A 21,220-nucleotide genomic window follows, 5' to 3' on the forward strand; every position below is an offset into this window, starting at 1 on the left:
CATATGATCTCCCTGATATGAAGTTGAGAGGCAACGTGGGGACTTTGGGGGGGTAGGAAACGAATAAATGAAACAAAATGGGAACAGGAGGGAGACAAACCGTAAGAGACTCTTAATCTCACAAAACAAACTGAGGGTTGCCGGGGGGAGGGGGTTAGGGAGAGGGTGGTGGGGTTATGGACATTGGGGAAGGTATGTGCTATGGTGAGTGCTGTGAAGTGTGTAAACCTGGCAATTCACAGATTTGTACCCCTGGGGCTAAAAATACATTATATGTTAATTTAAAAAATTAAAAATTATTTTAAAAAATACAAATTTGGAAATAAAAGGAAAAAACTTTGTATAAAGGTCTAAGGATTAAAAAAAAATTGGGGGAGCAGGGAGAGAGGAAGAGAGAGAGACTCTCAAGCAGGCTCCACGCCCAGCATGAAAGCCTACTGCAGGGCTCGATCTCACAAATCTGAGATCATGACCTGAGCCAAAATCAAGAGTCAGACACTTAACCCACTGAGCCACTCAGGAAACCCAAGAATAAAAAAAAAAAAATTTAAGTAACTATCCCTATCTTATGTGCACAGATATTTATGAATATATTCAACAGTCACAAAGTCATGTAGACAAATGATTTTATCTATGTGGTGCTTCATTTTCTCCCAATACTATCAATTAAATATACACAGTGAGACCAATGCACCTGGCACAATGCAGGGCTGGTGATATAATGGCCAACAAAAACAGACACAGCCTTGCTCTCACGGATGTTATGAGTTAACGGGAGATTAATCATATAATCACACAAGTTTCACAAGTAATTTTCTGTATCTTGGAGAGAGGGAAGACAGAGAACATAAGGCATGGCCAAGACTTCTCCTAGCCAGCCATCAGGGAAAGAATGTTGTCCTAAAACCTCTGCGTCTCAGATATTAGGGGATTGTAAAGAGAATTCAGTGTCGTTGAGCAGTGATGAACCTGAACCTCTGAACCTCTGAATTTTGCACCTCTGAAACTATCAGCTATTATGGATATTTTCATTCACATTACAGTTACTGCATACATCTCAAAATACTATTTATATTTATCACTATTTTAGAATTATGGTAGTTATTCTGCTTGCTACCATACCTTGTTATTTAATATATTAATAAAGAAGTACATAGTACTCCATCACAAATCTGATTTGGGGGAGCTGGGGGTGGGGAAAATGGGTGAAGGTGGTCAAAAGGTACTAATAAATTTAACTAACTTAATTGTTAAATTTAACTAATAAAGTTAAGTCAAGGGGATGAAATGTATGGCATGATGACTATAATTAATAATAATCCACTGCAGTGTTGGGGAGGGGGAAGGGTAAAATAGGCAAAAGGGACTAAAAGGTAAAAACTTCTAGTTATAAAATAAACAGGGCACAGGGATGCAACATACGGCATAAAGAATATAGTTAGTATTCTAACAACTTTGTATGATGACATATGGTAGCTAGGTTTATCACTGTAATCATTTTGTAATGCATATAACATTAAATCACTATGTTGTACACCTGAAATTAATAAAACATTATACATCAACTACACGTCAACAGAAAATAATACTCTACTGTACATTTGACAGTTGCTGAGAGCAGATCTTAAATTTCTCATCCAGGACCAGGAATGCTTGAAGCACCACAGGGGAGAGGAAGCTGGAGGTGGACAAGAGATTTTCCAAGGATGTCGGGCCCTACGTGGACCTGGATGAGACAGAAAGCAGCACCTGACCTCTGATGAACTCGGCAGCCAATGAAAAGGCAGCCCATGCAGATTTTTTAAAGGATTTTGTACATCTCTTTGATGATGATGATATCTACTGAGATACAGTAGTGAATCTGGTCAAGCCTTTGTTATGTAGTGGTCTGGTGGATCTCCTCAAAAGACAATTTCAAACAGATCTAAAGACCTTGTGGACATTAACTGAAATTAGGAGATGGTTAACACAAAGAGAAGAATAGTTTTAACCATCTGTATGAGGCCTATGAATCTCTGAATGAGACCAAATTTCATCCTTTATTTCAAAAAAGAAAAAAAAAATCTCATCACAAGGAAAAAACTGTAATACGTGTGGTGCTGAATGTTAACTAGACTTACTGTGATCATCCTGCAATTTACATACATATGTCAAATCATATTATACATCTGAAGCTAATGTTTATGTCAGTTATACCTAAATTTATTAAATATGATTTTTCTCTATTTTTGATGACTATGTTTCAGTATCATTGGTTTCCTGTATAATTTTATTTATTTTATGCATTTAAAAACAGTTTTCTGATAAGGGGCCCATGAACTTGAGACTGTAAAGAGTCCATAACCCCAAGACTCTTTTTTTTTTTAAATTTAATTTTTTTATTTATTTGACAGACGGAGATCACAAGTAGGCAGAGAGGTAGGCAGAGAGAGAAGGGGAAGCAGGCTCCTTGCTGACCAGAGAGTCTGATGAGGCCTTGATCGCAGGACCCTGGAATCATGACCTGAGCCGAAGGCAGAGGCTTAACCCACTGAGCCACCCAGAAGCTCCACTTTTTTTTTTTTTTAAAGATTTTTTATTTTATTTGACACAGAGAGAGAGAGAGAGAAAGAGAGAGAGAGATCATAAGTAGGCAGAGAGGCAGGCAGGGGTCAGGGGGAAGAGAGAGCCTGATGCGGGGCTCAATCCCAGAACCCTGAGATCATGACCTAAGCCAAAGGCAGAGGCTTAACCCCGTGAGCCACCCAGGTGCCCCCATGACCCCAAGATTCTTAAAAATCCCTGGGTTATAAAGATGGTTCAGACTGGAATAACGAAGTTGGCATACCATAGCACATCATTGAATAGGAGAGATTTTTTTCTTTCTTTTCTATTATCATCATCATTATTATTATTATTATTATTATTTTTAAAAACTTTATTTATGTGAGAGAGAGAGAACACAAGTGGGGTGAGGGGCAGAGGGAGAAGCAGACTCTCCAACAAGCAGGGAACCTGATATGGGCCTCAATCCTGGGACTCCAGGATCATGACCTGAGTTCGAAGGTAGACACCAACCAACTGAGCCACTGGGCACACTAGAAGAGTTTTCTGTTTTTAATTACCTCTGGGAGAAATGGGAAAGAAGAATGCCAATTCACTTCAAAGTTCCAAGTAAAATGAAAGAGAATAATAGAGTGGTAAGTTTGAATTTACAGTCAGGTTTTATTGTATTTTGGGGCACATGTCATTTTCTGATAACAAATCTGTGGATATACAGTTTGTGTGAATATAAACAAAGTATGCTATGAAAAACACAGTATTTACGTATTTTAGATAGCTACCTAACCATGATGACCACATGAAAGGTCAATTATTAGATATGTGGTAGATGACTGTTCAGGAAATAGTCACTACCCCCTCCTCCAACCTCCATGGTGTTATATACTTTCCTGTCCCACCATGTTGGAAGTGACTCTCTGATCTGCTTTGGCCAATGGAACATGGACAGCTATCAAAGTGTGTGAGCTCTGAGACCAGACCTTTAATAGGCATCTAATGTTTCCACTGACCCTTCTGAGAATTTTTCTTCCTTCCTTCCCTTCCCTTTCCCTTCCCTCCCTCCCTCCTTCCTTCATTTCTTTTTAAAGATTTCATTTATTTATTTGACAGAGAGAGACAAGAGCACAAGCAGACAGAGAAGGAGAAGCAGGCTCCCCACTGAGCCAGGATCCTGGGATCATAACCTGAGCTGAAGGCAAATACTTAACTGACTGAGCCACCCAGGTGCCCCACTTTCTGGGAATTTCTAAACTCTTGTCATGAGAAGGAAACATTCCAGATAGCCTACTGATGACAAAAGAATGGCAGATCTGACCAAATCTGGGTCCTGAAGCTAAGTAAACTCAGCTATATCCATCTGTGCCAGCCAAGATCTGCCGAACTCTAACCATCCAAAGACTTAGAAGACCAAGATAAATGCTGACTATTGAGCGCCACAAAATTTATGATGGTTTTTTTGTGCAGCAGTATCTGACTAACATAATATGCTAAGAGTGCTCTTGTTGAATGGTGAAACAGAAAAGTCACTGTCACATTAAATGACTGCAATGCTACTATCAAAGATATAAAAAGTTTCTTAAAAAAACAACTCCACAAAGTTTACATTAGACTGCACCATTAATTAGTTTGCTGCCCTCCTAAGGAAACAAACTCTAAAGTATTATGTATTTCAGAATTCCTAGTCTAAAAAAGGGCATTAAGGTTCCTATAACAAAACTGATAATGAATATATACTGATGTTTTATGTTAAAATAAATGTTTATGTACTTTTTTTCTTTTTTATGCCTTATCCCCTGAGCCAATTTTTTTTTTATTAACCAATTACACTCCTGACTGTATCAGGTTAAGTGGGCTTCTTCAATATCTCAGTCTGCCAGAAATCCTATTGTGGGTATTGCAATGATCAGGGCTTCTGTGTTATTTTTGCTTTGTTTTGTTGCAAATCCCATTTATAAGCCAGCTTGTAGTCCCGGCATCGAGTTTGAATGTTACAATTTCATTTCATATTGAGTTTGAGTACTGTGGTGAGTTTTTGATATAATACTGGCTTCTCCAATAATTTAATCATCAATTTAGATTTCTGTTAACCAAGTCTAAAACCTGATCCATTAGATTTTTAAAACACAAGGACATCAAATGAGGAATAAAACCCGAACTCGTTCTGACTTATAAGGCCCTCCATCCTAACCTGGTTCCCCACTTCTTCCCTGACCACGTTTGTTACCACTGTCTGCCGCTGGTGCTCATTCCACACTGTGATCCCACACTGACCCTTCTGTTCTGCTAATGTATCAAGCTCGTTACCACTTTGGGGCCTTTCTCTCAGAGCTTTTCTCTGCCTGAGCTTTTCTCTGACATTCCCACGGATGTTATTCAGATCTCAAATGACACCACAGAGGCCCCCAGTGACTACCCAAAATAAAGCCTCCAATTAAACCCTTTTGATGCTATCACTCCATTTTAAGTCTTTGTATAATACTTCTCACTAGGTGATAAGTAAAATCATTAGCTAATATTTGTCTTTTCCCCAAAATAATATAAGACTCACAACTGATATGTCTTTCATGTTCACACCTCACTCCCAGGGCTTAAAAATCTAGCATAGCACATAGGTGCAGACCAATGAAAATTTTCGATTATTAAACTGAATACAAACATGGATGCTAAAACAAACTAAAAACCAGAATAAGATTTTTTTCAACCACTGTGGATAAGTTAGGATTTAAAAACAGAAATAAAAAAATTTAATATATTATATGTTTTATGTCAACCGTTTCTATAACATCTCCCCCCAAATGGTTTAAATTGACTTACAAATCAACACCACCCCCAGGATCAAGCACAGAAAGATTACTTCTCAAATCTTACATGGGATTAAATGCAGAGAGGTTCTAATTATTTTACAGAACTGGTTCGATGATTTCATATTTATTAGCAAAACCACCTAGATAACTTCTAGATAATGAATTTTTTTTTTTATAAAGTCTGCTAAAAGTTCATCTCCTTTTATTTCAAGACTTTCACGAAGAGAAATCAGTTTGGAGTAATACCAAGTAATGCACACATGCCTCTTACTGTGTGCGAGGTAAGCTCAAGTACTTTACTTGCACTGACTGATCTGATTCTCACAAAATCCTAGAAGGTGCTTCTAATACGTTTTTAATTTTCCAGATGAGAAAAATGAAGCTCAGAGAGGTCAAGTAATCTGCCAAAAGCCAGCGAGCTAGTTAGAGGTGAGGTGGGATCTGACCCAGACAGATGGGCTCCCGAGCCTGTGCCCACAGGCTCTACGTGATGTCACGTCACCTGACACGGCTCGGCCAGATTGTTCCTGAGGATTCTGGAGTTGTGATTTAGGGTAGCAGCTTAACTCTCTGCAAATGACAGAACAGTAAATCTGGATGCTGTATGGCAGCTATATTCCTTGGGAATGATGAAGAAGAAAACTTGGGTAGAGAGAGATAAATAAAGGAGAGGCCAAGAGAGAAGTTAATGAGATGGCAAGAGACAGGGAGAATGCTGGCCAGCATCAGTCCTGTGCCAGCCCTGCTGCCTGGCTGAACTTCTGCCCTTGAGTTTAAAGGGACACACCCTTGTATCCATATGATAAGTCCCCTTTCTTGTTTAAAATACCTCAAGATTTTCTTACTTGCAATTGTTAAGAACCTTAACTCATTATCAGAAGTGATCAACCAAATGAGGGAAGATTTGGCTCCTGATACTAAACTGAAATTGATGAACTAGCGCCAGAACGTGTACAAGGTAAATGGGAATTAAGAATAAAAAATGCTCGGCTAATAACATTTTTTAAAAATATGGACAAATCAATGGGTCTTAGGTCTTATTCGAATCAATATTTGAAATGTATATCCAGGGAAGATTTAGAAATAACTATTGATTTTGTTGTTTTACCCATCTCTGGCACAAGGAATTGCTCTGAATTTTTTTTTTCTTCCTAATCTGGCATGCTAGATTACATGAGTGTGCCAACCCAGTAAGGAGGCAGTAATTTCAGTTTACCCTCATCCACTGACAGAACAGATAACGCGCAGCTCCCTGAAAGAGCTCCCTTCCTTTGCTGGCACAGGGCTGCTATTTTGGTATCTATCAGTGAAGAACAAATATCTAGTGGCAATAGAGCCTAGACACATGTTAGCATGGGTAAACAGCTTTTGTTAATGGACAGTGTTCAACACTAAATACCAAGTCCCTTATGGTGACAGGTGACCTAGAATTTCTAGATGTGGAAACTAGTAAAGCCAGGCCATCTTTTCTCCAACAAACTTTTTTTATAAGATGTATTTATTTTAATTTTGAGAAAGAGACAGCAGGGAGGAAGGGAGAGGAAGAGAATCTCATGCAGATTCCCTGCTAAGCACAGAGCCCAATACAGCAGGGCTTGATCCCACGACCCTGAGATCATGACCCAAGTTGAAATGGAGAGCCCAACACTCAGAGGACTGAGCCACCCAGGCACCCCTCCATTACATTCTTTTTTTTTTTTTTTTTTTTAAGATTTTATTTATTTGACAGACAGAGATTACAAGTAGACAGAGAGGCAGGCAGAGAAAGAGGAAGGGAAGCAGGCTCCACGCTAAGCAGAGAGCCCAATGCGGGGCTCGTTCCCAGGACCCTGGGATCATGACCTGAGCCAAAGGCAGAGGCTTTAACCCACTGACCCACACAGGCGCCCCTTCATTACATTCTTGATACCAACTTTCCCATTCAAGTTGTGCAACAATCATTCCAATTATATAAAGTACGAAGTTCACAGTAATTGTCAACTTACTTCTGTAATATACTCTTCTCATGCAAATCAGCTGCTGCTTCTTCCTAAGTAGTATTATTATATATATGTACTGCCAAGAACTAACCAACATGTGTGGACTAATTTATCACATTGCCATTGTCAAGTGTCTAAGTCTAGACACTTGTCAACTTTCCACCTGCATTGATGTCAACGTCTTTTAAAAAGTTTTCCATGGGCCATGTGGCTCCCGTCAGTCGATTATTTCAGATTATTGCTGCCATAATCACTACACCTACTCGACACCTACTCAGCAGGTGGTCTGGCCCACCTAAATCCCTCCTGTTCATTCTGTATTACCTTCCCACCTTCCTGAGGCTCAAACCTAAGACCCTCTGTACCATCTCCATGGCAGAAGGCTTCAAGTTTCTCACAGGACTGATATCCTGATAGTGACTCCCTAATCAAACAAAGTAATTCAGCAGGGTAACCCAACGAGCCCATGTTCTCCTTTTGTCCACCCTCCTCCTTCCACATCACTGTGGGGCCTTATCTACTCAACCCACTCCTTCCTTTAAGCCTTCTCCAGTTTGAACAGCCCTTTCCTTGTTAGAAGGGAGACAGTACCAGCATTCACTGTGCTAAATACTATACAAATGCTCTCATTCAATCCGTATAGCAATCTGATAAGACCAATACTAAGTCCCTCATTTTGAGATGAGGAAAGTGAAACGTAAAGAATTTAGGTAATTTACAAGTAAGTAGCAGATATAAAACTTGAATGGGACACAGTAATTTAAAAAGCTCCCAAAGCAGTTAACCTCTCGGCCTTTGCACAAGCTGTTCCCCCTTGCTCAGAAAGGTCCTACCCTCTTCCACTGGCTGGTGAGTACCTGGTCAGCCTTCAAAGTTGGACTTAAGGGCCCCCACCCCCTTCTGAAGCCTTCTTCCACACTCTTCAACCCGTGGTAATCATTCTTCACTTTGTTCCAAAGCCAAGTATCACTGCCATAAATATTTATTTTGCTTCTTTTACTTGTCTGTGAGGAAGGGATATTCTATTTATACCGGCACACTGCAGTAACCCAAAAACGTCTGTAACGTTACATACTGCCCTAAGAGACATCAGAACACAAAGTTTCCTTCGCAACCACTCTATAGATTAAAAAATGAAAACAATTCAGCAGGATACAAATTAACATTTAACCTAAAATATTCCAGCTTGACAGTAAGTATGCATTGGTTATTAGGCTTGTTAGCTGTTTAAATCATACATTTTAAATTTAAATACATATTCAAAGCTTCCTTCGGAATGCATAATCAATTTAACAGGTGTGATCTTTTCTCTGTATTTACACTAGCCAGCTCTGGAAATTACTAGAGATGGTGGAGGAGGTAGAGAAGAATGCTGGCCATTCCTCTCTGCCTCAGAAGGCCACGATGGAGGCAACTTCAGAGACTGCCCCCCTCGGTTGTTTATCACTCCTTGTGTGAGCACTCAGGTCAGATGTAAAGATACGTGTTCTTGGAAGGACAATGGGGGAGGGTACAACTTGTCTCAAAATGCAAGCAAGTTAATTTTAGCCAGAAAACCACAGAAAAAGTAATCTGTTAAAGGGAAGCCAGAATCCTGTGTTCAATGAGGCACCTTTCTAAATGTTGCTGGAGCCCTTTTGACTATACTGGATTTTCACCTTACACACCAACTTATTTATTCTGTAATTAAAAAGTTGTTTTTTTTTTTTTTAAGATTTTATTTATTTATTTGACAGAGAGAGAGACAGCAAGAGAGGGAACACAAGCAGGGGGTGTGGGAGAGGGAGAAGCAGGTTCCCCGATGAGCAGGGAGCCTGATGTGGGGCTCGATCCCAAGACCCTGGGATGGTGACCGGAGCTGAAGGCAGCCGCTTAACAACTGAGCCACCCGGGTACCCCTGCAATTAAAAAGTTCTTAAGTTGTGCAAGTGGTGACTCTCAACTTTTGTTTAGTTCCCTCAGTAAGTATAATACTAGCCTATGCAATTTCCTTTTTTTTTTTAAAGTAATCTCTAAACCCAACATGGGACTTGAACCCACAACCCCTAGATCAAGGGCCAAATGCTCTACTGCTCTACTGAGTGAGCCAGCCAGGAGCCCAGGTAATTTCTTGGGTGGGAGGGAGAGAGAGAAGAGGGAAGAGAGAGAGAGACAATGAATGAGAAAGCGAGAGAGACCTGGAAGACAAGAGGAGTTATGCTTGGCTTCCTTATCCCTTTTTCTTGCCATGATTCTCTAAAGGGACCTGTATAAAGGGATTTGTGATTTTCTTGCCTTATTATTCAAAGAATCAACAGGATATTGCCATATTTTTTAAAGTGTAGCTTGAGACATTTCTGAAATAAATTCAGTGGAATATAACTAGCCCGTAAACAAAACAAAAACCTGAATACATCACAAGTAGCAACAAAAGTATTGTTTAAATTTTCTTTTAGTCTTGTGTGCATAATGGCTTGTATTTTTGTACCATGAGTCTCCACCAAAAATGTCAGAAAGCCACAGAGCTACTTATAAACAAGAAAAGATTCAGTGTCCACACCAAAACCACTGCTCTTAATGGGATTTTTACCATTTGAGGAATAAAGATACCTTCCATTATGAAACAAAGTCCCAATTACAGAAAGATATTTAATTAATCCTGTACTTAGAAACCTTCCAAATACCCTTTGTAATAATCGACATAAACCCGAAGGATTTCATATGTTAGCAAGAATGTAATTTGTTTCACAGTGCAGTAATAAATCAGATTGGGAAGTAATTTATTCCTTACTATAGAAATTCTGAGTATGTATCTTTTTCACACAATTTAAAGGGTTCATCTCAGATAAAGCAAAAAAAAAACAAAAAAAAAACTAACATGAAATTAAAAGTAAATGATAAATATTTCATCTTAGCACAATTTTAATATGACTTTTCCACATGAACCGAAACCAAATAATCACCTTCGAAAGGCTATACCAGTTAAGTCTTTAAAAATTTCACATCTGGTAATGAAAACCATGTATCTCCAGAAAGTTGTATAATCAGATTCAATACCCCAACATCCACATTATTTCAACATGTAGTATAAAGACTAATATTTTGTGTCTTTATCATACCTCTGAGACTTTCCATGCTAGTGACCAAGTTTCATAGCAGAGATGCTCTAGGGTTAGGAGCAGAAGTGTGCTTTGGGGGAGCTAAAGTTGTATCTAGGCACAGCATACATCAACATATTGGATATTCATCTGATCTACGAATGGAAGTGTTTCCTCGTAAGCACACCGATATTAATTCATTGGTTCATTTCCTCTCTATGTCTCCTGTCTCCTGCACATGACTACACATGCACAGTACACAATGTCCTACACTTGCTGGGATGCTCCCTAGGACCTGGTCAGGTCACTGCCTCCTGCCTTAAGTCTCCCATGTCCTCTTCAGTATGCCACTTTATATCTGTTTTTGTTTCCTCTCTTTTGGTATGGAAAATTCCTACAAGCGCTTGAAGACTCAGCTCAGATACCTGAAGGAGGATCCTGACAAGACCACCAAAAAGGAATGAAATAAAGTTCTGAATTCTCTGGGTAAGTTTTCATGGCAGAATAGTGAAACTCATGGCTAAAATGAAGTTTAAAAGATTATCCACAACTACCGGTGGACTAACTCTCCTGACTTGGTAAAATATTGTGGTTTAACTAAGGATCGGCAGTAATATCCACATAATATATATAATTATATATATATATGTATATATATATAACTGAAAACAATGTAAGTTATATATATTAAATAGGACAAGAATGCAAAAGGCTAGATGTTTCTGTATTAATGAACACTTATAGATGTATATTGTGTTGTATTTATTTGGCTTTTGCTATTTTCTTTGGTTCAGCTGACTCTTCAACTGCATCTATAGAGACATCTACAGCGGCACCTGGCTGGCTTAGTCAATGGAATATTCAACTCTTGATCTCAGGGTCATGAGTTCAAGACACACATTGGGAATGGAGCCTACCTAAAAAAATAACCTAAAAAAGCAGAGTAAAATGAATGCCTATATAGTCAACTCCCACTTTCAACAATTACCAACACACAGTCATCTAGCTTCATCCACATCATCAACCCTCTACTGAATCATTATGTTTCTGAATCTTTGCAGACATTTTGTCCATAATTATCTTAATATGTATCTCTCAACCATCATTTTAAACATAATTACGTTTATTGCAGAAAAATGAATAATCCTCTTAGTATCATTAAATATCTACCTAGCGGTCAATTATAGCTGTTTTTTATAGTTTGTTCAATTCAGCATCTAAACAATGGCAACAGACTGCATCTATGGGGTGCCTGGGTGGCTCAGTCATTAAGTGTCTGCCTTTGGCTCAGGTCATGATCCCAGGGTGCTGAGATTGAGCCCCGCAACAGGCTCCTTGCTTGGCAGGAAGCCTGCTTCTTCCTCTCCTGCTCCCCCTGTTTGTGTTCCCTCTCTCTCACTCTGTCTCTTTGTCAAATAAATACATAAAAAACCTTTTAAAAAAATTTAGGCTGCATCTACTTACTATAACCCTTAAGTCTTTTAAAATCAATTTATGAGATTCCCCTTTATATTGTTCATTGCAGGTTATTGTTTGAAGAAATTGCCAGGTTATGTTGTTAAGGTTCCTATGCCTTAAAATAGAGATCAGGGTTTCATATTAGCAAGATAACTGTTACAATACAGTCTTTCATTCTACGGCTTGTGATGAGCACTATCAAATATAATGAGTAAGAGGCTACTATGGCAATGGCTGGGAAAGTTAGTTTACAAAGTATGGCTCACTGCTATCTTGAACTCTAGCCATTATGAGGATGACATCCACAGAGAAGAAACAAACATTTGCAAGAACTTCATTTCTCTGTTATGCAAGGATATGCATACCAAGACCCTTGGAGAACAGTGAAAAAAAAATTCCAAATATTAAATCCAAACAGTAACGGTATTCAAAGTTAATTTCCTAATAGTTCTTAGCAATAACGTAAACATTTTGAAAGTTATCTGACTTTTAGATAGTTCAGTTCTCCATGCCGGTGTTCTAGCCCACTGGTACAAATGTTCCACTTCAAGATGACTGAATCCTTTTGCGTTTAAACCTAGGTACACTTCAGGGTGCCTGGGTGGCTCAGCAGGTTAAGCCCCTGCCTTCGGCTCAAGTCATGCATGCTCTCAGGGTCCTGGGATCGAGTCCTGCATAGGGCTCTCTGCTCAGCGGGGAGCCTGCTTCCCTCTCTCTGTCTGCCTGCCTCTCTGTCTACTTGTGATCTCTCTCTGTCAAATAAATAAATAAAATCTTTAAAAAAAATAAATAAACGTAGGTAAGCTTCAGCTGATAATCATGAACACACAAGCAAGGCGAACACACGGGACAAAGTGGCATTTGCCGTTCTAAAACTCCTCTGACCCTCACTACATATGAAAGTAGTAACTTAAGTTTTACTCCTAAAGCACTTTAAAATGCACTATTAAACATGTCACAGTGTTTAGTGATGTAAATAAATCATTAAAAACCTGCAAACCTTTCTGTAGCCTGAACACAAAGCCAAACGCAATACTTCCTATTTTAATTCCCAGGAAGTTTTTCTCAGTTACTATAGGAACACAGCTATCATGTTAGAAAAGGAAAAAAAAAACCCAGCCCCAGAGGAGTGCGCTCACACCACCTACCATAGACCTGGGCTTGCTGACGGCCACCAGACTAGTGAGGAAGTCTTCATCGTGCAGCTGGCTGAAAACATGGGCGTCATAGGCTACCATGATGGAGATTTCTTCCATCATCTTGCCAGCTGGCCTTTCCACAGCACCAGTGCTGCCCCAGCTCCAGACCAGACTATCCAAGGAAAAATCCTGCCGCAGCTCAGTGCCAATGCCCACACCCACCTGAGTTTGAGGGGGCGGAGTATCAAAAATCCAGAAGGGAAAAAAGAAAAGGGGGGGAAAAAAAAAAAAAGAAAAGCAGCTGCTATCCCAGGCTTGTTTAGTAATTCACCTCCAGTAGAAAACTAAGGCAGGTTTCTTATCTGTGGAGGAAGTATACAGTATAAACACCTTCTGCATTCTTAACACAGCAGCTAGAAAGTTCGGTTTGGGGAAATCTTCTTTCAGCTTCAAAAAGAGAAATAAAGAGAAGTTTTCTAACTGGAAATATCCTAAAGCAAAACCAAATAAAACTTGAAAACAAAAGGCCCCCAAACTGATTTACGTTATGTTCTTGGTAATTAGAAACTTTAAAAGTTTGTCTTCTTACTTCAGTATCATTTATGTCAAGATTCTTCTTCTTCTTGGAGAAGTGGGTTTTCTCATGCCTTAATTTTTCACATTCATAGAAAACAAATAGATGGCAACCTTTAGTTTTTCAGAATTTCTAGAATTCTTGGTGCGGTTAAGAATTATTTCCTGAAGTATGAAAAAAAAGAGATTCTTTTTCACCTCTGATTATTTCTGTTAAAACAAAAAAAGGACCAAAATATAAAAATGAAATAGGGACTGCAATAATTATCATTTCCCCTTTTCCCACTAAAAAACACAAATATTTTAAATAAAATTCTTGGTTTTAGGAACTTTGTTTTCTGTTATTCAGAAAGCAACACAAAGGTCTCACTTCTAACTTTATGGTTTTTCTCCCATAGATAAAAGTTCTCCTCTTTTTTTTTTTTTTTTTTTAAACTTAGAGGTTTCTTTTAATTACCCATTTTAAGAGATAGTCATGAACTGGTGCTGTCGTAGCCACCAGAAGTGTTTCACAGTTGGGAGACCAGATATGAATCTCAATATGCACTATGAAAAATTTTAAGGCTGCCCATAATCATCATTACAAGGTTGCCTAAATTACCAGGAAATATAATGTCTGCTAATTCCATGGGAAAAGTATTAAGCAAATAAAAGGGGAGAACAAATGAAGCTCCTCCAAAAGTTGTTTTTCCAAAATTTCCAATTAAGCTATTATCTTCTCTGCTTTTTATAGATTATGACACTGCAGTACCATGAGGAATAGCATTTTTTAGAATTAGAAATCAATTTGGCAATGTTTGTCTATAATCAAATGCAGATCACTGTTTGGAATTTTTAGCCCTAATTACAAATAGCATTGTTATGTTGTTTAATTGTGTGCTTTTCAAAAGACAAAACTTAGAAGGAGATTCATGGTGTCTATTTTCCCTTATTTTCCTAAAGTATCTTCACCTAGGTTAACATGATTACGTAAATAGCACCTTGTTCCATTTAAATATGATTAGGGGAGTTTTGCAATTGCTACAGCACTCTAGGTTAAACACACACACTCACACACACACACACACACACACACACACCCAAAGAAAAACACCTGATTGCTAGGAAACAGAAGCAAGTCTAATAGGCTTATTTTAACAGAAATGCAATACTTTCAATAAATCTTCAAGATTAAGACAGCTTGAAACTGGGCTTGACCCTCGTGGGAGCCGGTAAAGCATTTTTACTTCATTTTTTGCTACAATGCAGCTTTGTCTCTTACGCTTTATTTTTGTGAAAAAGCTTCCCAGTATATTTATCTAAACGCTGACTAACCAGGTAAAAATTAAACAGTAATCAAGAGACATGGTTTCATAAAGCATCCAGGTAGTTCCTACCTTTTAAAGTCCTTTTTATCTTTGCAGAAGTACTGTAAAAGATCCTGTGACCCCCTTCATGCCCTCACTAGCACCAGAAGGTTTCAGGTTTACCTTACAGCACCATTTTCTAGATGGGAAAGCAATTCCTCTTGCTTTCATGTTTTTCTTTGCTGCGGTGACTCAGTGCTTCTACCCTGATACCTGAATAAGGCGCACTGACAAAGACACCTGTTGTGGAAGGTAAAGAAAGTACTTCCCAGAATGCCTTACTCCCCGCTGGCAACCGCCCAGGGGCAAACAAGAATTATAAACCGCATTGGAGCAGTTGCCTATGCACCCCGGGAGAGCAATTCAGAGTAACAATGGGTAATCTCCTTGGTTAAGAAGAACACTCATAACCCAAGGAAAAAAAGGACCAGAAAAACAACATCAAACAGTTTAGGTGCTGTGTATTAAACTCATAAAATATTTAGGGATCAGGGCTGTTAAGAGTACAAAACAATTTTAGGAACATAATCAAAGGCTGTAAAGATACTTTAAAAATTACATAAACAGAAGCTGACAACTTTAAATATTTCAATCCTTTCAGAATTCCACACAGGTTCTCAGGTAAACAGTCAGGTATTTTTTTAAAGCTTCTGATTTATTTCCTACAAAAGACTGTTCTAATTAGTCACAGTCACTAGAATTATTAATAGCGTTTCATTTCTAAATCTAAGAGGTCCTCTATCAAAGCCAGAATGCATGCATCTTCTAAAGCAAGGGTTCCCTAAATGAGACTTGTACGCTTTATTTCTGTCACCCTTACCATGGTTCTCCACACTTTGACTCTCAAGAGTCTGGGCAGGAAAAATCCCAATGTTTCTTTTCTCTTACAATGAAATGTATACTTGTGGTCCCAACAAAAAGGATACTTTTTGAAAACTAATGATCTGTTTAAAAACCTGTCTTGGAACTGGCCCTTTTTCTTCTTAAGACCTTCTCTCCTTCCATACCCGCCCCGAATCCTCCCTGTTAGCGTCAAGTTGACAAACAGTCCTCTACTCCCTTGCAAGGCATCTTTCTCACTCTTTCGGCCTTTTCCCCGGTTAACTGATCCCATGGGTCTCCCCGCCTTGTTTCCACCTGAGTCTTTGTAGTCCTCTCTGCACCCCGAAGCAACTCTGCAAAAAGCCGGGGGTGGGGGGTGGGGGGGAGTGGTATTACCTGAGATCAAGGCACGGAGCAGCACTTGCTGCTAAAATGTACCAGGAGGGAAATGTATATCCAACTGGCAGCAGAAAACAGGGCGTCGGTGGGAACCAATAGATGGTCGCCAGTTCAAGCAGGAACTAGCTGGCTGTCTGTCCCAGGGCAAGTCATCCAGCCTCCAGAGGTTTCAGTTTCCTCACGGTCATGTAAATGGAGAGGGATGGACTAGATCTGAGGTTTTCCCGTGCGCGCAGACACAGTCCAAATAAGTATCCAGTTTCCCTCCACTAAACAGGCTTACTGGGGGATTTGAAGGTGGAAATACCTTTTTCATCCATGAGAATAAAAAACAAAGCGTAACGGTAATCCCAGATGTTAAGAAAGTTGGGGTTGCTAGAATGCGTCCCAACAAAGGCAGTCTACTTTGTACCCTACTTTGGATTTTCTAATGTGAACTTTTTGCCTCTGAAGAGGATTCCGTGATACTTTTTTTTTTTTTTTAAGATTTTATTTATTTAACAGACAGAGATCACAGGTAGGCAGAGAGGCAGGCAGAGAGAGAGGAGGAAGCAGGCTCCCTGCGGAGCAGAGAGCCCGATGTGGGGCTCGATCCCAGGACCCTGGGATCACGACCTGAGCCGAAGGCAGAGGCTTTAACCCACTGAGCCACCCAGGCACCCTCCGTGATACTTTTTATTGGTTATTCTTTAGTCTTTGCAGTTTAGAGGCTACAAAATAATTTGTAAAAGCCTCTCCAGATATCATTAAATAAGAACATTCTGGTGAATAAAATATCTTTAATGATTTTTAAGTGTCATTTTAACACTTGACATAGTATGACTTTATTCTGGTAGCTGATTTTGTTCTAACAATCATTCTTCTGGGATTATTACTTTTTAACAACAACATACCTGGATCACCCTGAGTGAGTATGAGGCAGTAAAGCATGCCCGGCCTTCAGAGAACATCTGTTCTCACAAATGCAGGTACGGCCAAAATGAAAAAGAAAATCAAGAAAAACCTGAATAAGATGTGAACATTTTCTAATTTCTGTGTTCTCTCCAAATGCAGCAAAGCAAAGTAGCTTTATGGGGGCAGGGGTATTCATATCAAAGGTGAAAATATGTGAGAAACCAAAGGCCCCAAGAGTGGCTGCAAAGACCCTTAACCTCATGCCTCAGGTTCTGCTGGTTGAACTTCTCACAACAGCCATAAGGTCAGGGCACCATAGAAAGGAGGAGAAAAGCACCTGGACAGGAAGGTGGTCTCAAGGGCAGAGGGTCTCCGGCGCCCTCCCCCCAAGCGCAGGTGGAGCCCTCTTTCCCTCCCTGGTGGCGCTTGTCTATCCTGTCTATCTGTTCCTCAATCAGTCAAGATCAACATTGACCACGTGTGGGTGACTCCGTTTTAAGAGACCTTCACAAGATATTCTCGGTATTGACATAAACAACTGTAAGAAAGATAAAATTCTACAGGTACTTTCTCAATCACAGAAAACCAGTATTTCAAGTAAGTTTCCCACTTAGGAGTGCACATTATGAAACCCAAGTGCTCTACGTGGGGGAACAAAAGATAAAAGGAGAATGAGAAGTCACTGAAGTATCAAGAGAGGAAAGCTTTTCAAGATATTTTGGATTTCAGAGTAGTCCAGTGACACATACTGAGTTTTTACAAAGGGAAAAGATCAAAGAGTAAAAGATAAATAAGCAAAATCTTAGTTTTCTTTAAAAAAAAAAATCATGTGCTCGCTTCGGCAGCACATATACTAAAAAAAAAATCATGCAAAGGTAAGTAAAGAAAACCACTATTCTTGTGTCAAACTCTAGCCATTCAGCTCATTATCTTTCTTATCTTTCCCAGCAATTGGCAGGCAAATTCAAAACCCCAGAAATCACAGATTCTTAAGGTAAAAAATAACAGCAATGACAGAAAAACCCCATAGTTAAAGAAAAGAAAAAACAGTGGAGCCTAAAATACTTGCCTAGCAGCTGTACCAGGTATCTTACTTCCTCACTACAAAGAATGTGGGTGAGGGAGAGTCCACACCTTGAGTCTGCAACTCTCTGACAATCAGCTTTTTACCTCATTTGTAACTCTAAAATCCACAGCCAACTGTTAAACACAAGACAACAGGCCCAAAAGGAGTCACTTCTGTGAAGCCCCATGTTACCAGAGGCTTCATCACAGCGTTGGCTCTCCCTGAAATGGAATCTTAAACCAGTCACCAGCAGTCGCCTAATCAGCACTAGTCGGGTAATCTGGCTGACAGATCCCTTTGAAATAATCAACCTGCTTTTTGGCCTATGGTAACTTCTTTGTTCCTATTCCTTTCTGCCTATGAAAGTCTCTTCTTTAGTACAGCTCCTCAGAGCTCCTTCCTATCTGCTAGATTGGGTGCTGCCCAAGTCATGAATCATTGGATAAAGTCATTAATATCTTTAAAATTTACTTAGTTGAATTTTGTTTTTTAACACAACATGTTCCCTTAAACTTTACCTAACCAAAAATAAGCGCTTCCAGTGTTGTAAGCATTCACTGATATTTGCTGAGGATGGTTTCAGACACATTTAAGAAATATGAGCAATGCTCCATCTTGTCTCATTTGGAGCAGAATACACAACTCACTTGTAATTACAAATACCTTTACCTTAAGCTTTAAAGCATTCAAATAATTTTTAATAGTTTTATTATTTATTATTTATTTTTTTAAGATTTTATTTATTTATTTGACAGACATAGATCATAAGTAGGCAGAGAGGCAGGCAGAGAGAGAGGAGGAAGCAGGCTCCCTGCAGAGCAGAGAGCCCGATGCAGGGCTTGATCCCAGCACCCTGGGATCATGACCTGAGCCAAGGCAGAGGCTTTAACCCACTGAGCCACCCAGGTGCCCCTCAAATAATTTTTAAAATTTAAAATGTGTTTTAAATTTTTAAAAAGTTTTACTAACAACCAAATCAAACCATTCCACAAGGATAATGTTTTAGATTTTTTTTTTTTTAAACCAATATCAGAAGCCAGTTTCAGTTTTAGGGAATAGCAAAATAGTGTGAGCTAGATTTATTTACATGTTCATTTGTTTCAAGTTCTTCCTGCAGGGCTGGTGCCAGCCTGGATAAGCCCCTTTCCAACAGTGCCCTCAGGTCCCTGCAGTAGGTCACATAAAGACAGCTGACAGTGGTGGACTCTACAGTCACCAGGGGGAGGTGAGTGGGGGAAGTGGGTTGAATGGGTGATGGGGATTAAGGAGACACTTGTTGTGATGAGCACTGGGTGATGGATGGAAGTGCTGAATTGCTGTATTGTATACCTGAAACTAGTATTACAGTTAATAAGAATTTAAAAACTAAAAATAACAACAACAAATCAACTTGAGGAATTTTTTTTTTAAGATTTTATTTATTTATTTGACAGATAGAGATCACAAGTAGGCAGGCAGGCAGAGAGAGAGGAGGAAGCAGGCACCCTACCGAGCAGAGAGCGGGATGCGGAGCTTGATCCCAGGACCCTGAGATCATGACCTGAGCCAAAGGCAGAGGCCCTAACCCACTGAGCCACCCAGGCGCCCCTCAACTTGAGGAATTTGATGCTATGTGAATTATATCTCAATTTGAAAAACTCAACAGCATTTGCTAAATGCTTGTAATGTGCATGGGGGTGGCAGGGGCTTACAAAATTTTCAATGTAGTAACATATAATCTAGTTATAATAATGAGTAATAGGGACACTTAGGTGGCTCAGTTGGTTAAGTGTCCAACTCTCTTTTTTTTTTTTTTAAGATTTTATTTATTTATTTGACTGACAGAGATCACAAGTAGATGGAGAGACAGGCAGAGAGAGGGGAGGAAGCAGGCTCCCTGCTGAGCAGAGAGCCCAATGTGGGGCTCAATCCCAGGACCCTGGGATCATGACCTGAGCCCAAGGCTGTGGCTTTAACCCACTGAGCCACCCAGGCACCCCATAAGCATCCCACTCTTAATTTCATCTCAGATCTTGATCTCAGGGTCATGAATTCAAGTCCCACACTGGGCTCCACACTTAAAACACACACACACACACACACACACACACACACTAATAATATAGCCTTTAAAAATATTTTATAATAATAATGGGAACTAACATGTAGCAAGTATTCACTGTGTCCTAGACATAGAATCTCATTTAACCTTCACAATAACTCAATGAACTAGGAACTCTAATTTTCCCTTCTTCTCCACCAAAGCATGGAGAAGTGTAGTGATTTGACTCAATTATCACAATTAGAAATGGAGATGATAAGATCAAAAAACCAGTGTATCTGGCTCCAAAGTGCATGTCCTTCATCACTAAAAAACAATAAGGGAAGGGAGGAAACATAAACTGAGAAGCAGCCATGTGCCCCACACTACTGCTTTTCAAACCCCGATATCCCCTCCCCGCCACCAAAGACAACAACACACTATGTTTGTCAAGTAATGCAATCACTAGTGACTTTAGGACTGTAATGTTACGAAGTCTCTGCATACAGGAAAGCCTTCATGGAAAGACGGATGAGATTTGGATAGGCAAAGTGAAACAATTTTTTACAGGGAGAAAAAGCTGGTCACAGGGAGGAACTGATACTGGTGGGTACGGTAGGAGATAAGGTTTCAAAGGCCGATTTGAATTGGCCTGTGGTAGGTTTCAAATGTCAGGTCAACAAATTTGGAAAACATGGTGTATAGGCCAAGGGCAGTCATTGAAGACCATGAAGTTTTTGCCTTTTGGGCCTCTATTTTTGTCATCGGGGGAAGGACCTATAGTATAATGGTTAACACATGGGTTTCAGAGTTCAGAAGAACTTGGGGTAACATCTAGCTCTGTGACCATAAGCAAATCACATAGGCTGTCTTACTCTTGGTTTTGGCATCCACACAGTAAGAAAATAATAACAATGCTGTTACTATGAGGGATAATAAGATAATGCACATAAAATCCCTTAGTAAGCTGCCTGGCTCTAGAAAGCCTTTGATTAATGTTGCTGTTATTTGCTGTTATTATCAGTATTAATAAAAATGATGTCTGTGGGGACAAGATCGTTTGCTAAACACCAAAGGGAAGATGGAATTGTAACTTTCAGAA

At 39.5% G+C, this 21,220-nt stretch overlaps 1 protein-coding gene across 10 annotated transcripts in view; it reads right to left on the minus strand.

Moving 5' to 3' along the window:
- The window catches only part of RABGAP1L (RAB GTPase activating protein 1 like), a 765,821-nt gene that overhangs the window by 88,144 nt on the left and 656,457 nt on the right, over positions 1–21,220 (minus strand). For 2 of the 10 annotated variants that reach the window (XM_082704405.1, XM_082704399.1), the window contains exons 1-2: positions 14,948–15,160; positions 13,008–13,781 (exon numbers count right to left, since the gene is read on the minus strand). The exons of 6 other annotated variants lie outside the window; for them this stretch is intronic. In XM_082704405.1, the coding sequence (XP_082560531.1) occupies positions 13,008–13,118 (111 nt within the window). In that variant the 5' untranslated portion in view covers positions 13,119–13,781; positions 14,948–15,160. Of the gene's footprint in view, positions 1–13,007; positions 13,782–14,947; positions 15,161–16,135; positions 16,280–21,220 lie in introns of those variants that run through there. 2 more of the 10 variants (XM_082704406.1, XM_082704400.1) reach the window with 2 other exon arrangements.

Source organism: Mustela nivalis (genome assembly GCF_964662115.1).
Source record: "Mustela nivalis genome assembly, chromosome: 16".
NCBI classification, from domain to species: domain Eukaryota; kingdom Metazoa; phylum Chordata; class Mammalia; order Carnivora; family Mustelidae; genus Mustela; species Mustela nivalis.